The sequence below is a fragment of the Lipomyces doorenjongii genome, assembly GCF_038497915.1.
Source record: "Lipomyces doorenjongii strain NRRL Y-27504 unplaced genomic scaffold V1508scaffold_30, whole genome shotgun sequence".
Lineage (NCBI taxonomy): Eukaryota > Fungi > Ascomycota > Lipomycetes > Lipomycetales > Lipomycetaceae > Lipomyces > Lipomyces doorenjongii.
In genome coordinates, this window is record NW_027118097.1 from 1 (window position 1) to 13,888 (window position 13,888).

Below are 13,888 nucleotides of genomic sequence, written 5' to 3' on the forward strand. Positions count from 1 at the left end.
ATCATTGAGAACGAAGTAGTCAATGCGTTTACCTCGCGTTACCATAGTATCCATTTGGTCCATGTCCGGTCTGATGGAAGCCCAGGTTAAACTTGAGGCTAGTATACGTCCAATAGTGCTAAGATGGAGTATAAAGATGAGTATCTTGTGATGTATTATTCGATGGGAGAGAGGAAGCATGTCGGTTTATACCCGTCTCCTCTGGCTGCTTCTATCAACATGTACATATTCCATAGTCCTACCAGGGGGACTACATTCAATAACTATTACATTACTCTCGTACCATGTACAATTAAATTAACACTGACAACTCGCCGGCTTGCTTAGCAAATCGCTCATGTGCCCGAGCATATCACCAAATCTCTAACGGAGTCTGGAACAAAATGGTCTTCAGGAACCGGACAATATCAGCAAATCTAACAGAGTCTGGAGCGGAATGGAACCGGGAACCAGGTAAGACTAGTAATATTGACTAAGCGTGCCTCAATACGGAATGAATAAGACAAAGTAGACGTAACGGACGTGCGAATGATGCAAGGGGATGTTAAATGTGTGCGGCTCAGGCAGAACATTTCACATTCTTGTCGACGCGCTTGCAGAATACAGATCGTCGATGCCGCACGCGTGTGCTGACAAGGACATTGTCTATGCAATCCTGACTATTTTATTTACTTAAGGTGAGAGAGTCGCATTAGCGAAAACGGGTGAATTTTGATTTCCAAATAACGTTTGGCGCTAAATTATCAAAGGAAATCCTCTAACCTAATTAGGCTAGTGTAATCATTTAGATTTATCCGATCAAGGCGGATAGGAAGGCGGATTTATTCGACAAGACGGCGGATGAGGATCCGACAAACTTGTAATGGCGGATGACGGATGACGGATGTAAATCCGCCAAACTTGCGATGGCGGATACGGTCAAATTAGGCGGATATCCGCATCCGTCACAGCCCTAACAGGACAGTGAGAGGGATTCTGGACGAGCGAAGCTTGTCGCAGGAGCTGCTCACAAGGCTGAGGCTCAAATCGGCACTGAAGTGTAGGGTACAAAATGACGATCAGATTAAGGGCCCTAAATCTTGCTGACCACCAGATGGGTGATTAGGAGTCGCCAGCAGCACGATTCTTATTGTCGATCGCGATTGTCTGTTTGCGGGATGTTTATTATGTGGCTGTTTGCTGGATATTCATGAACCATTTTGCTTCCGATCTAACTATCACTGTCGGGATTCTATCCTTGCATTCAGCAGTCGACCTGCTTTTTACGTGCGGGAATTGTGGCTCAAGCCCTAACCTGATGATTTGCACGATATTTGAGTTATCCGTAAGTTACTGCCTCAAATACGTCAACGTTTGGTGCATAGCGCATCTTTCAACGATCTTTTTTTTTTAATTACTGGTGGTTCCCTGATTAGTCGCCACGATTTTCAACAACTTTTTGACGGAGACACCGAATAATGACAGAACCATATCCTGAGCCAACTGGAGCGAACAGCACGCCTCTCCCGTCACGAGGTCCGGCCAAGGCAAAAGCCAGTAAGGGCCGCAGGCAGAGGCCGGAGCCATTGTTCGACAATCTTCAAGATTTGCAGAAGGCTGCGCGAAAACTACGGCTTTCGAAGCACGAGATGGCGAAGCTGCCGAAGGAGGAGAGACTGAGAATTAAGCGGGATAGAAAGGCGTTGAAGACTGATAAGAAGCGATTGCGAAGGGAGTTGATTAAAGAGAAGCACAGTCAGAAAGCGCAGGCGAAAAGGTTAAAAGGCCGAATGGCCGGCGAACTCCCCAAGGCGATCCACGACGTGTCAATGGAAACTGTCGATGCTCCAGATGAGAGCCTCAACAAGAGTGCTGAGTCTGTTGTAAAATCTGGTGAAACTCCTACAGAAGGGGTCGTCAAGATTATTGTCGATGACAAACCAGCCGAGAAGCCAAGTAAGGTTCAACCTCCACATCTGACTCCGAAGGAGAGAAAAGCTGAACGAGCGGCGAAGCGTGCACAGCAGAAAGTTGAGAGGGATGCTAGGAAAAATGCTAAGCTTGCCGCCAGAGCGGCCCGCAAAGCTGAGAGAGCCGCTGCGAAAGCTAAGGGCGAAGACAAGGACAAGGACAAGGAGGATAATGACGATAATGACGATGATGAGAAATCTTCTACTGTAGCTGCTAACGGTGGCGAAGATGTGTCGATCATGGTCGATGATAAGCCGGCGAAGAAGCCGGCAAAGACTCCTCGGCGTGCGGCTAAGGAGCAAACGGCCGCAACTCTTGGTAAGAACCCGAAGAATAAATCGAAGTATAATAAGAACAAGGAGCGAAACGCCGAGCGGAAGCGACAAATGAAATTAACGAAGGTGCAAGCCTCTGAGCCGACGATCAGTGGATCCGCGAATGATGCTGCAGATTCATCTGTGGCTGATGTTATTATACCCGATAGGACCGTTGCCACTCCGTCTACTTCTGCTCAAGCGGTTGCCAATGGCGAGGAAATTTCGAAGAAAAGGAAACGAGAGAACAAGAAGGAAGTTGCCGCTGATGCGAAGGAAGAGAAAGAAAGTAAGAAAGCAGCGGCCAAAGAAAAAAAGAGAGCAAAAATGGCCGAAACGAAGGTGGAACAAATCGTTAAGGCCGAGGTTAAGAATATAGAGACAGAGGATTATATTCCGTTGTAAATTGTATTGTAACTGGATATAGCAATAAAAATTTGAATTTGTTTCAATAAGTTATAACTGCCAGTAGATATTATTTGGCAGCCGGTCCCGGCCCATCCTCCCAATGAATTTTTGAGCCGCACGGATTTTATTTTTTCTCTTTTCGTTTTAGGCCGGGTAGATTGGGAGTGTACCAAAAATTTTGGAGCCCACCACCATTTTGCGCCATTAGAATCTTGCACCACCGGAAATATAAATGACGGCTCCAGAAAAGGCTATAGAAATAAAGAAAGTGAGAGAGAATGGAGATACTGATGCCGAGAAAGCTGAGAGAAGGCGATTAAAAAAGTTGGCGAAGATCGGGAAGCAGGCTGAGAAGAAAACTGCCGCCTCTGAATCCGGTGCCGATGAGTTGAGCTCGAAGAAGTCGAAGAATGACAAAAAAGGGAAGAAGGAAAAGAAAGCCAAAAAGAACGAGAAAGAGAAAAAAGAGAAAAAAGAGATGGAGAATAAGGAGATAACCTCGAATGGAGTCCCCCATTCTGCGGAATCTACAACGACTGAAACCAACGAGGTCTCTGAGAGCAGTGACAAGTCTTCGAGGAAATCAAAGAAAGAGAAAGAGTCGAAGAAGCGACGAGTTGATGATATAGAAGACGCAGCAGCTGTTGAATCCAAGAAGTCAAAAAAATTGATTCAGGCGACAGTTACCAGCAGAGCTACTGACGCCGATATTGACAAGTTCCTTAAGGAGAGTGCAATAACTATCTCGGATCCACTAGACAACGATCTCAAGCCGGTTTTGTCGTTTGAAGAGCTAAGTATCGATGAGCGCGTTCTTGGCTTCTTGAAGAAGTATCCTAAGCCAACTCCGATTCAGTCTGCCTCGTGGCCGTTTTTGTTGGCCGGCAGAGATTTAATTGGAGTTGCCGAGACCGGATCCGGCAAGACCATGGCATTCGCCGTCCCTGCTGTTGCCTACCTTTTATCCACCATTGGTAAGAAGAAGATGAAAGCAAAAGACGCTAATAACATTTCTGCTTTAATTGTCTCTCCGACGCGAGAGTTGGCACTTCAAATCCATGAGAATTTGGACGCGTTGGGCAAGGCAGTAAATGTCAAGTCTGTCTGTGTCTATGGCGGTGTCTCGAAAGATGATCAGAAACGGGCTCTGAACGGCGCGAACATAGTCGTCGCGACTCCAGGTCGGTTGATTGATTTGGTGAACGATGACGCGATTGACCTCGAGAAAATTACGTATCTAGTCTTGGATGAAGCGGATCGTATGCTCGAGAAAGGATTCGAGGAGGACATCAAACGTATTATGCAGTCTACAGACGCGGCGAACCGAAAGACTGTGATGTTCACTGCTACGTGGCCGCCGTCTGTCCGCGATCTTGCGTCGCAATTTTTAAACAATCCTGTGAAGGTCATGATTGGCGACCGCGAGTCCGAATTGAAAGCCAACGCCAGAATCGAGCAAGTTGTCGAGGTTATGGATCCGCGGCAAAAGGAGCAACGTCTGTTACAGCTTCTCAGGCAGTACCAATCTGGAGCAAATCAAAATCACAAGATCCTCATTTTTGCATTGTACAAGAAAGAGGCGGCTAGAGTCGAACGGTCCCTACAGTCCAAGGGATATAAGATTGCCGCTATTCATGGTGACTTATCGCAGGCGCAGCGGACCAATGCCTTAGAAAATTTTAAGACGGGTGCATGCAAGTTACTTTTGGCGACTGATGTGGCAGCCCGAGGGTTGGATATTCCTGCAGTTACCTTGGTAATTAATCTTACCGTAAGCGTTACCTTATTGCTCTGGATTATATGCGGAAATTGATTTGTCATTTTTTGCTTTAGTTCCCTCTCACAGCAGAAGACTACGTGCACAGAATTGGTCGAACAGGTCGCGGTGGTCAATCCGGAAAAGCCATCACTTTCTTCACCGAGCATGAGAAGCACTTATCTGGAGCCTTGATCAATGTCTTGAGATCAGCTAACCAGCCTGTTCCGGAGGAGCTCTTGAAGTTCGGCGGACATACTAAAAAGAAGGAGCACTCTGCGTATGGAGCGTTTTACAAAAATGTTGATACTCAGCAGAAGGCTAAGAAAATTGTATTTGATTAGATTAGAAAGCGTCTGTCGGTATAAACTTGATTAGAGTTAGAAAGTGTCGGCCGATATTAAAAAAAGTTTATGTTTAAAATTTGGAACTGGAGTTCTGTAATATAATTAGATTAGATGGACGCATTGTGATGTTCGGCAAATAGAGGAAATAGAGCCCCGAGCCTCGTGGTAATCGTCCAAATAGCATTGTAAACGAGCCAACTAAAGCAAATATTTCTCCATTTACCTGAATTTGAAAGACCGATTGTTTAATCAACCACGCATACAATCTTGCCCATAGACACGTTAGACTCCATATACTTGTGAGCCTGAACAATGTCCTTCCACGAGAAGACTTTGTCAACGGGATTGACAAATTCTCCTGAGATTAGATTCGGAAGGGCGTACTTCTGGAAGAGTTCCCTAACCTCTGACTGATACTCAATAGTACGTGACCGCAATGTCGATCCCTCAATTCTCAGACCTGTTGAAGAATTAGCGCACGAATTTCTGCACACCAAGGGGGCAAAAAATCTCACGCTTGTAAAGAATCATGCCAATATTAGCGTGCTCGACCACACTACCACTCATAGTAGCCAGCAGAACTATTCTCGCATCCCTTGCCGCGACGGTAATGTTCTTCATAAAGTAATCCTGCCCGATGAAATCCACAATCACATCGACGCCGGCACCCTCAGTCTTATCCGTTATAAACTTGACAAAATCGTATTTTTTGTAATTAATACCGTAATCCGCACCGGCAAAACTTTCAACGAATTTAACCTTCTCTTCCGTGCCGACGGTTGCGAATAATTTGGCGTCGGGACCGAGTATCGACCGCGCGAGCTGGAGACTCGCGATACCCACGCCCGAGGCCCCTGCGTGGATGAGAACGTTCTTGACGCGGTGTTTGATCGTGTGGATTTCTGCTATCTTGAGCAGCGCTTGGGTAGCCGTGAACCATACTTCCGGGATCCCGGACGCGGCGACGAAGGTGAGTGTGGACCCCTCGGTAGTCGGCTCAGTGTATGGCAACAGCAGTTTTGTCGAGCACCGGATGTACTCTGCATATGCACCGCCAACAGCAAGACCAAAGACTCTGTCGCCTACTTTAAGATCTGTTGTCGAATCAGGACCGATAGTTTCGACTGTTCCTGAGAACTCGACACCGAGGGTTGTGGGAGCGCCGGGCGGGACCTAGCAGACACAATGACGTCAGGACAGCCGCCATCTATAATCGTCTATCGTTCTTTAAATGGCAGAACTAATAGTATACACGTGAGAGGCAATACATACTGAATATCCTCCGGTACGTTGAAGAATATCCATGCGATTGAGCGCAAAAGCGGAGACCTTGACAATGGCGTCGTTAGAGCCGGGTGCGTCCGGTGCCTGGACGCTGTCAGATAGGAACAGTGCCTCTGCGGGTCCGTTGCCGTCCTTGACTTCGATCGATTTCATAGTCGTTGACGTTGTAGATTAATGATCTTCAGTCCTGTTAAGTGTAAGGGTAGAGGCAGAGCTCTTGTACCAAGAAAGTGCTCAAAGATGGAGTGCGGGTGGTCGAATTGAATTCTCGATCACGACTTGATTGTCCCGGCGGATTAGTAATTCTCGCCGAATACAAAAGCATATGTGTCGATCGAATTTAGTATATTTACAACTTAACAACCTTACTGGCACGGGCAATAGCGTAGAAAACACATGGTCAGTGTATTACGACATAGTTGGAATCATTTGATATGTGAGATTACGAACGAAGGTTATGGCTATTATCCCGCCATTGTTTGCTGCGTTGTAACCTTTGGTCACTTTCTCTAGCATACCCAGTGCGGCACCACACATTTATTTGATTGTCCTCGGCGCGGTTTGGCATGCAAGAACCATAGTCAACGTACAATTTAATTGAGACTGCCACTTAAAATAATTTTAAATATTTTAACACTATGTAACAAGACGCCATTGAAGATTTTCACATAAAGCCGACTCATCACCAACAATGATAGTCATATACTTCATTCTCGCGTTATCATAAATTATGTTTGCAAGTACACTTAACCCAACATTTTTGTTTTTCCGCTCTCAACGTCGGCTCTCGAGAAATACTTCCCGTTCTGGAGACCCATGCTGTACAAGAACTTGATAGTGTCGTCCCACTCCTTGTCCTGACGCGCCTTGTCCCACTTCAACTCTTCGGCCATGATATCGATGACCTTGGGCAAGCTCTCCAACGCAGCCTTGGAGTTCAAGAACGCGAGACGGATGCGTCGCGACAGCACGTCGACAGCGGTTCGAGCATACTCGTGCTGAACTGCGTAACGGATCTCGCCATCGATGAACGGATAAGCTGGCGAGAGCTTGATGCCTCTTGTGGGCCATCTCTCGCCGGTAGTGGCTGAAAGCCTGACGACGTCGTACGCACGATCACCATAGTTGTCAGCAAGATGCTTGGCTATGTCAGTCTCAATACCAAATGTCTGGATCAAGTGAATGAACATGAGTTTTCTGTATCCCTCAGCGCCGACAAGCTTGATATCCTTGGTTCCACAAGGGGCGGTCGGGTGAAGACCGAACTCTTTGACAGAGGTGTTGACAGTGTCTTCTGCCATTTCTCGATAGGTAGTCCACTTACCGCCAGCGACAGTCAAGAGACCACTGTCGGAAAGTGTGATCAAATGGTTGCGGACCAGCGACTCGGTGTTCTTAGCACGTGGATCGCGGACTAATGGACGGATACCGCTCCAGGCGGCAAGAACATCTTCCCGGCGAACGGTAATATCATCGGCAACGTAGTGTTGAATTTCGTTCAAGATCCAGCTGATCTCGTCCTCGGAAGGAATAGGATCCTTGGAGACTGTGGTAGGAGAGTCGGTTGTACCGGCCAGTGTGTGGCCTTGCCATGGAAGGAAGAAAACTACTCGACCGTCAGAAGTAGCTGGGTCGATCAAACCCATATTTGGAGAGCAGTAGTAGTCAGGAAGAATCACATGTACACCGGATGATGGAGCGACGATGTCGGTCGCAACAGGAGTATCGAGCTGACGGATCCAGTCCGCGAACGGACCGGTCGCGTTAATAACACCCTGACAACAGGTCAGCAAGCACTATATAATTGTGTCGCCATAACATACCTTAGCATCAACCTGGATCTTCCCAGCAGTACCGTCATTGTCGCGGACAACAGCGCCATTAACGCGACCAGAGGAGTCCTTGGACAACTCGGTAACCTCCATATGGTTAAGGATAACGGCACCCTTCTGGGCAGCAGTGAGAGCGATAGCAGTATTCATTCGCGAATCGTTGTGACTACCGTCGTAGTAGACAATGGCACCCTTTAAGTTCTGAGGCTTGAGCATTGGGAAGTTCTCGAGGGTCTTACCACGTCCCATGAAGTAACTTGATTCCATGTTCTCCTTTCCAGCAATAAGATCGTACATCTTGGTTCCCGCCCAGTAATATGGGACTTGCCACCACCTACGCAATGCATTATTAGCTTGATTATGCATGTAGATCGAATCAGAATCCTATAGACGTACTTGTAGACAGGGACCATGATTGGGAGTGGGAAACTCAAATGAGGCGCAATTTTCAAGAAAGTTGCACGCTCGGCAAGTGCCTCCTTGACCAATTTGTACTGCTCATAGTCGAGGTTCTGAAATCACGCTGTTAGCGGGACATTGCCAGGCCATAGCTGTGATTGTCACGTACCCAGAATGCTTTCTCCAAGTATCTCACACCACCGTGTACAAGCTTCGTACTCCTACTACTTGTACCACATGCAAAGTCATCACGCTCAACCAACGCAACCTTTAATCCTCTGCTGACGGCATCCAATGCGCAGCCGGCACCGGTAGCTCCACCACCTATAATCAGCAAGTCGAACTGTTCGGTTTCCAACTTCTTGATCTGTTCTTCTCGGGAGAGGGGCAAGGCAACGGGAGCCGGGACAGGATAGTTCAATGGCACGTCCTGCTCAGCCTGGTGGTGGATTGAGCCGAACGAGTCTGTGGTCGAGAGGAAGAACGCTGTGGTGCTCAGAATGCCGCCCGCTGCAACGGAGCGAAGCAGCACGCGACGACTCCGGGTAGCTGAGAACAATGCCTGACGAAATGACATTGTTGCGTATTAAATAGATCAGTTCGGATTGTGATGAGAAATTGCGCCAAATGAGAGAATATCGCGGGCCAAGGAAGTGCGAGTTGTGAAAGAAACGAGCGACCGCAGCAACGGAATTCTTGGGGGAGTAGTTGCTCCTGCGGTAGCAACACGCCGGACAAATTGTGATCAGAAGGAATAAGCAGACGACAGACCAATTATACGTTGGTAACAATTCTCGAGAGGAGGCCGGCTGGACAAAAGGTGAAGTGTTGGAGGCAGTCGATGCTTTGCAGACTGGAGTCTACGGTCGTACATTTAGTCGTCCTCAACGTCGAGTTGTCGTCATATGAAAGAGCGCAACAGGACAAGGTGCGCGCTCTTTGGGTCTGCGCGACCCTGTCTCTCTCCTTGCTAATACCCCACCCGTCTCCAACGGCGTGCTGACCCGAGCCTAAATTCCTTTTCTCTACGCAGTACTCTTATTTGAGGCGCTCTGCAAGTGGATAGCATCATCTTTACAAGAGAATATGTCACCAGGATACGCAGCTGCAACTTAGCGACCATTGGCATGCAGTTGTTATACCCACGTCAATTGCGGACTGTCTTAGGCATAGTTCACGCCCGAGGTCGGGGCTCATCGCGATTCCCCGGGTCGGAAGCGGAGGCCCCACCCCGGACCCTCCGGCACAGGCGGAGGCCAGCGCCGCCCGCCCCACCTTCACCGCAATCCCGAGTGGTCCTCCACTTCCAATTGAAATAAGACACTTATTTGCGGGCCACAGACGGGCCACTCTGACTACTTTCGTAGGTAACACTCCGTCTTAAGTTGTACTCTTTGATTCGTGATCTATAGGCGTGCGGCGTTCCTGACATTCTATTGTTGATACGTTTGGGCATCCTCCATTACGCCCTGTCGGCCACAATAGCTACAGGTCGCCAGCTCGACGCAATTAGCGATTCGGACACCAATTCTCAAGTTTGTCCGATCACATGAACGTGAACAATATTTTCCGCCGTGCTGCCCGTTGCGCGAGCTTTTGCGCAATGATACTACGTCGAAGTATGCTAGACATTCCGCAATTGCCGGCGGCACGCACTAAAGCCCAGCCAGGGATGACATGACGTCCGTTAAGAAAGGACGATCACATGCTGGGCACGGAAAAACTTAGTCCTAGTATGATATGCATGCAACGTGCCCTGGACGTCGTTAAGTATTATATTGGAACTAATCCACTTTTCGCGACTGACCCACCATAGACCTATCGGCATAGAGTTCGCACACAACAGGGAGAAACCAAATTATTTCTCTGGCACTTATTCGGATATGCCTCACGAATGCGGATTCACTCGACACGAGGGACAAATAATTAACGTCAGTAACTGCGACGAGCGAGCCCACATGTGTCGAGGACCAGCAAAATTCGGCGTCGCTACTTAAGCGGACAAGATCGTATTTCCCTTCAATGGTTTTATCCCTGGATGCCGCGTTGCAAAGTTGACACTATGCATATCAATATAAAAGGTATCAACCTCACTACACGTGTGAACCTGCGCTGTGCGCATGAATATTGCAATTCAAACAAACGACCAAACATGCCAGCACCCGTGCACCCGTGCACCATTGCAAGACCACATCACATTGCCGAACTTCTCGACATATCACATTTAACTGGTTTCCCCCCGTTCGATAATAGTAATCATCTACATATTCAACATATGGAACCAAAATCTGCTTTCTATATTTCATTCAACGCACGATAATGCTGTTTTCATATTGGTGGTATGGGAATCGTCCTTACCCGCTACTTCCGCCTGCTTGCTTGTGTGTCGGCGTCTACGGCGAACCACGAGCTGTCAGGTTCCTCACACGTGTCATAGCCGCCTGAAAGATACGCGAATGCAGCGTCAGGTGGAACTGTGATAAAGTGCTCGTCATCGTCATCGTCATCGCTGAAATCGATTACAGTGCCGTAACTGGTGAAGTGATTACGTAAATAGACAGCTGCTGCCATGCGGGGTGTTTCCTTGACCGGAGAACGTTGCAAGGCGTGTATCTGCACCGGTTGGAGGAAGTCGATGCAGAATTGTCGCGACCGAAACTCAGAAATCGTACGTTCTACAGCCTCTAACGTAACAATCCTGGCGATGTCAAAGTTAAGCTCAGTTAGCATCTGTAGCTCTGTGAATCGAAGATCGGAGCTGGCAATGGAGAGGTCACAAACGGAGGCCCACGTCCTTAGTCTCCATGTCTCGTCCTCCAAGTACTTTGACGAAATCATCTACAAGCAATCAGTACAAGCCCCGTGGAGACGATTGAGATCATACAAATGCTGAAATCAGGACAATTTCGCCGAGAACAGAGGGATCCGAAAGCGACAATTCCATGCGACGGTAAAACTTGACTGTAGCACGGAATTAGCACGAGCAACAAGTTTACAATCCGAAACAAAAGACTGTACGTGGCAAGTTCTCCAATATACAGCACGAGGCCGAAAGAATTTCTAGTGTCAATTTGGCATTGTCAATCATACATTCGATACGTCGCGGGGTGATCTGGCCGCGCTTGTGAAGCAGACTGGCGATGTGCATGGAGCTCCCTTCGCAATAGCTTTTGTCGTTGCGGAACTGAGAATACCTCCGGCTGAACTTGGCCAGCTTGGGCTGAGATGGAGGGGGCGTAGGGAGACAAGAAAGAGGTAAGTAGAGGCCACAGGAGGACGACCTGCGCAGTGTGGAGCTGTACTCGATCATCGTTGTTGGTCGGAGACGGGCACGACAAAAGAACTAGCTAGATGCTGCAGACAAGAGATCGATGAAAGGGGGAAGATGCATATATAACCGGCACGTAGGAATGTAGACGACTGTATGCACTGGACGTACGCGCCAAGGCAAGTGAATGACTTATGCAAATGAGCAGTACGTTGAGACCGTTCAACTGGCCTATACTGCGAATATTCAAAGGCGGGTTGCACGACGCAAGCCAGCGAAATAGAAGCATAGGTGCTGAAAGGACTATTTATTTGGGGCAAGCTGTTTTGGCGACACAATGTCGATGCGGTGCCAGCTCATGTGGGCTGTCTCAGTACCCCCTACACGAATGCTCTGAATCATCGGGTTAGAATATTCTTCAGCCTTTACATAAAAAAACATTTTTGACGTATTAAGTCGAACTGTCGAAGTACATGATGTGACTGGCAATCGGCAAGTTGTTTTCGTTTTATCAAGTGAGAAAATCGCGCGTAAGTAGTCAGTAGAAGCGAAATTACTTGTTGTGACAGGACAAAATTAGCAAGTGAAAAGGGGCGCGCGGGAATTGGAAACTTTACCAAGCATTGCATTCCGTCATCGTGCAGCAGCCGCACTGGCCAATCTATATCCACTGCGGCGTTCATATTACTCGCTTCCCGCTAGCCGCTGCAGCAGCAAACATGACGATCTGTCTACGACCAACTAACTAGCTTATCTACTCGGTTGCACCCTACTATACACAGCGAGTATTTGTATGACGCACCCCCCCACCCCTTTAGTACAGAATCGGATGAAGTTGCGGGTATCTTCAATGCTATTGCTTTTTAAACTCTAGTTGATGAACATCCTGGACAATGCCGTGTTGTGGAAGAACTGCGATTTCGATGTACGGACACGGAGTCCGCTTATTGAGCTGTCATTACTGTCAACCGCGCGAACTAGAAACATCTAGGCAAAAACAAACCCAATTTTATATAGCAGTAGACACCAACAACAATTGAGGAACTCTATGAGTCCTAACTATTCAAGGATTTGATATCATGTATTAATTGTAGTTGACGCAAGCGATATATACAAGTCACCATTCTCATTATCGTCGTTGCCCAACCCGGCCTATGGTGTCCAAAAAAGACCAAATGGCTAATTCCTTTGTGGTCATATCCGTCAGCCAATTGTTCCGGTTTATAATCTGTGCAAACAGTTGATTCTTGTGGTTTCAACATACTCTCTCGCTCTTGCTCACCAATGGTGGATCATGTTATAAGCTCAATTCTTTTCTGATGTTTATTTATTTTATTCTTGCACCGTGGTGGCTGAATGCTTAATTATAGTCCTTCGACCTCCTGGAACAGACTAAGTCAGTTCTGACAATATCGCAATGTAGCAACCGACAGTAACCTACTTGAAAAGCAATATGTGTGGTTCCGGAGCTGTACGAAGAAGCAAACGCGGTTAGCATTAGTCCAATAATACAATGCGATATAGCTACATCGCTGGCACAACTTTCATTTGAACAAGGCAAAAATCAAAGAATGAAACGTACTATGTGTCTCGTAATGTTCCCAACCCAAGCTCTGAGTAATCCCCAGACCTCGCCATTCGTCTTCCATGAGAATCCTCAATGTGCCGGTTTCAGTGTCGAAATAATCCTTCGGGATCACTTTTAGCATGTTTTTCGGCAATGTGACGTGTCTATTGGCAATTAAACAAATTTTTAGTGTCTCGTCCAAGAAGCCAACAAACCGCAATACATGTGTCTCACGCCTCTGCTACATATACCGGTCTAATCCTAGATGCTCACACTGGATACAACAAAAGTAAACAATTTAAACGAGAACCTTACCTGTATTCGAAATTATCGTCCGAATATCTGTAACATAAAATCGCCCACGTCAGTAAAGCTGTGTTACAATTTCTAACGTAAGACTCGCGCCATTATCTTTTCACACGCGTCTTATTGGCAACGTGTTACATACCGGCTGGAGTAATGAATTGAGTCCTGGAATTCCTCCAATCGCGCCCGCTCTGAGTCAGTTAAAAGGCGCGGCTGCTTGCGACGATGTTTAGAGTCCATTTTGATACGTTGTCGAAAGCGTAGATTCAATGCTAGGAGGCGACGCCGATGTTGTCCCTGCTTGCAAAGTCTGCGAATAAAATCTGTCTGCGTATGAGGTCAGCCATAATGTGCAACCACCTAACTTGGGTTGATACAGTCAGCAACTTACGCAATACTATGTCCTCAACAATTGAAATTAGTTAGGCGGACGACGTGTCGCTTGACGTGCAGTGTG

At 47.4% G+C, this 13,888-nt stretch overlaps 6 protein-coding genes across 6 annotated transcripts; 2 read left to right on the top strand and 4 right to left on the bottom strand.

Moving 5' to 3' along the window:
- Positions 1-1,457: 1,457 nt before the first annotated feature.
- Positions 1,458-2,669, top strand: V1508DRAFT_397923 (uncharacterized protein; the record flags this gene model as incomplete). The annotated part of the gene is made up of 1 exon (XM_066938182.1): positions 1,458-2,669. One exon carries the CDS (start codon positions 1,458-1,460, stop codon positions 2,667-2,669), a length of 1,212 nt encoding a protein of 403 aa, XP_066795301.1.
- A 191-nt stretch (positions 2,670-2,860) lies between these two features.
- V1508DRAFT_462259 (P-loop containing nucleoside triphosphate hydrolase protein) lies at positions 2,861-4,980 on the top strand. Its single transcript, XM_066942831.1, has 2 exons — positions 2,861-4,443; positions 4,506-4,980. The coding sequence occupies exons 1-2, from the start codon at positions 2,905-2,907 to the stop codon at positions 4,770-4,772; spliced, it is 1,806 nt and encodes a 601-aa protein (XP_066795302.1). The 5' UTR covers positions 2,861-2,904; the 3' UTR covers positions 4,773-4,980.
- Positions 4,750-6,481, bottom strand: V1508DRAFT_387325 (uncharacterized protein). Its single transcript, XM_066937842.1, has 3 exons — positions 6,048-6,481; positions 5,291-5,948; positions 4,750-5,235 (listed from the first exon to the last, which is right to left on the bottom strand). The coding sequence occupies exons 1-3, from the start codon at positions 6,210-6,212 to the stop codon at positions 5,021-5,023; spliced, it is 1,038 nt and encodes a 345-aa protein (XP_066795303.1). The 5' UTR covers positions 6,213-6,481; the 3' UTR covers positions 4,750-5,020.
- Positions 6,482-6,583: 102 nt separating this feature from the next.
- Positions 6,584-9,258, bottom strand: V1508DRAFT_418766 (FAD dependent oxidoreductase-domain-containing protein). Its single transcript, XM_066940505.1, has 4 exons — positions 8,460-9,258; positions 8,288-8,403; positions 7,883-8,225; positions 6,584-7,834 (listed from the first exon to the last, which is right to left on the bottom strand). The coding sequence occupies exons 1-4, from the start codon at positions 8,865-8,867 to the stop codon at positions 6,806-6,808; spliced, it is 1,896 nt and encodes a 631-aa protein (XP_066795304.1). The 5' UTR covers positions 8,868-9,258; the 3' UTR covers positions 6,584-6,805.
- A 1,393-nt stretch (positions 9,259-10,651) lies between these two features.
- On the bottom strand, positions 10,652-11,600 carry V1508DRAFT_397927 (uncharacterized protein; the record flags this gene model as incomplete). Its single annotated transcript, XM_066938183.1, has 3 exons — positions 10,652-11,128; positions 11,175-11,251; positions 11,309-11,600. 3 exons carry the CDS (start codon positions 11,598-11,600, stop codon positions 10,652-10,654), a joined length of 846 nt encoding a protein of 281 aa, XP_066795305.1.
- A 966-nt stretch (positions 11,601-12,566) lies between these two features.
- Positions 12,567-13,844, bottom strand: V1508DRAFT_156018 (cyclin-dependent kinase-like proteins regulatory subunit). The gene is made up of 7 exons (XM_066936055.1): positions 13,809-13,844; positions 13,574-13,758; positions 13,441-13,467; positions 13,141-13,289; positions 13,000-13,027; positions 12,823-12,940; positions 12,567-12,744 (listed from the first exon to the last, which is right to left on the bottom strand). The coding sequence occupies exons 2-6, from the start codon at positions 13,669-13,671 to the stop codon at positions 12,919-12,921; spliced, it is 324 nt and encodes a 107-aa protein (XP_066795306.1). The 5' UTR covers positions 13,672-13,758; positions 13,809-13,844; the 3' UTR covers positions 12,567-12,744; positions 12,823-12,918.
- Between the last annotated feature and the right edge of the window lie 44 nt (positions 13,845-13,888).

Coding starts and splice junctions, on each gene's coding strand:
- V1508DRAFT_462259 (XM_066942831.1), top strand. CDS start 2,905: ATGACGGCTCCAGAAAAGGCTATAGAAATAAAGAAAGTGAGAGAGAAT. Junction 4,444..4,505: donor CCTTGGTAATTAATCTTACC/GTAAGCGTTACC, acceptor TTTTTGCTTTAG/TTCCCTCTCACAGCAGAAGA.
- V1508DRAFT_387325 (XM_066937842.1), bottom strand. CDS start 6,212: ATGAAATCGATCGAAGTCAAGGACGGCAACGGACCCGCAGAGGCACTG. Junction 5,949..6,047: donor AACGTACCGGAGGATATTCA/GTATGTATTGCC, acceptor TGTGTCTGCTAG/GTCCCGCCCGGCGCTCCCAC. Junction 5,236..5,290: donor TGGCATGATTCTTTACAAGC/GTGAGATTTTTT, acceptor ATTCTTCAACAG/GTCTGAGAATTGAGGGATCG.
- V1508DRAFT_418766 (XM_066940505.1), bottom strand. CDS start 8,867: ATGTCATTTCGTCAGGCATTGTTCTCAGCTACCCGGAGTCGTCGCGTG. Junction 8,226..8,287: donor ATCATGGTCCCTGTCTACAA/GTACGTCTATAG, acceptor TGCATTGCGTAG/GTGGTGGCAAGTCCCATATT. Junction 7,835..7,882: donor AGATCCAGGTTGATGCTAAG/GTATGTTATGGC, acceptor ACCTGTTGTCAG/GGTGTTATTAACGCGACCGG.
- V1508DRAFT_156018 (XM_066936055.1), bottom strand. CDS start 13,671: ATGGACTCTAAACATCGTCGCAAGCAGCCGCGCCTTTTAACTGACTCA. Junction 13,290..13,440: donor GACGATAATTTCGAATACAG/GTAAGGTTCTCG, acceptor AATTGCCAATAG/ACACGTCACATTGCCGAAAA. Junction 13,028..13,140: donor GGAACATTACGAGACACATA/GTACGTTTCATT, acceptor TTCTTCGTACAG/CTCCGGAACCACACATATTG.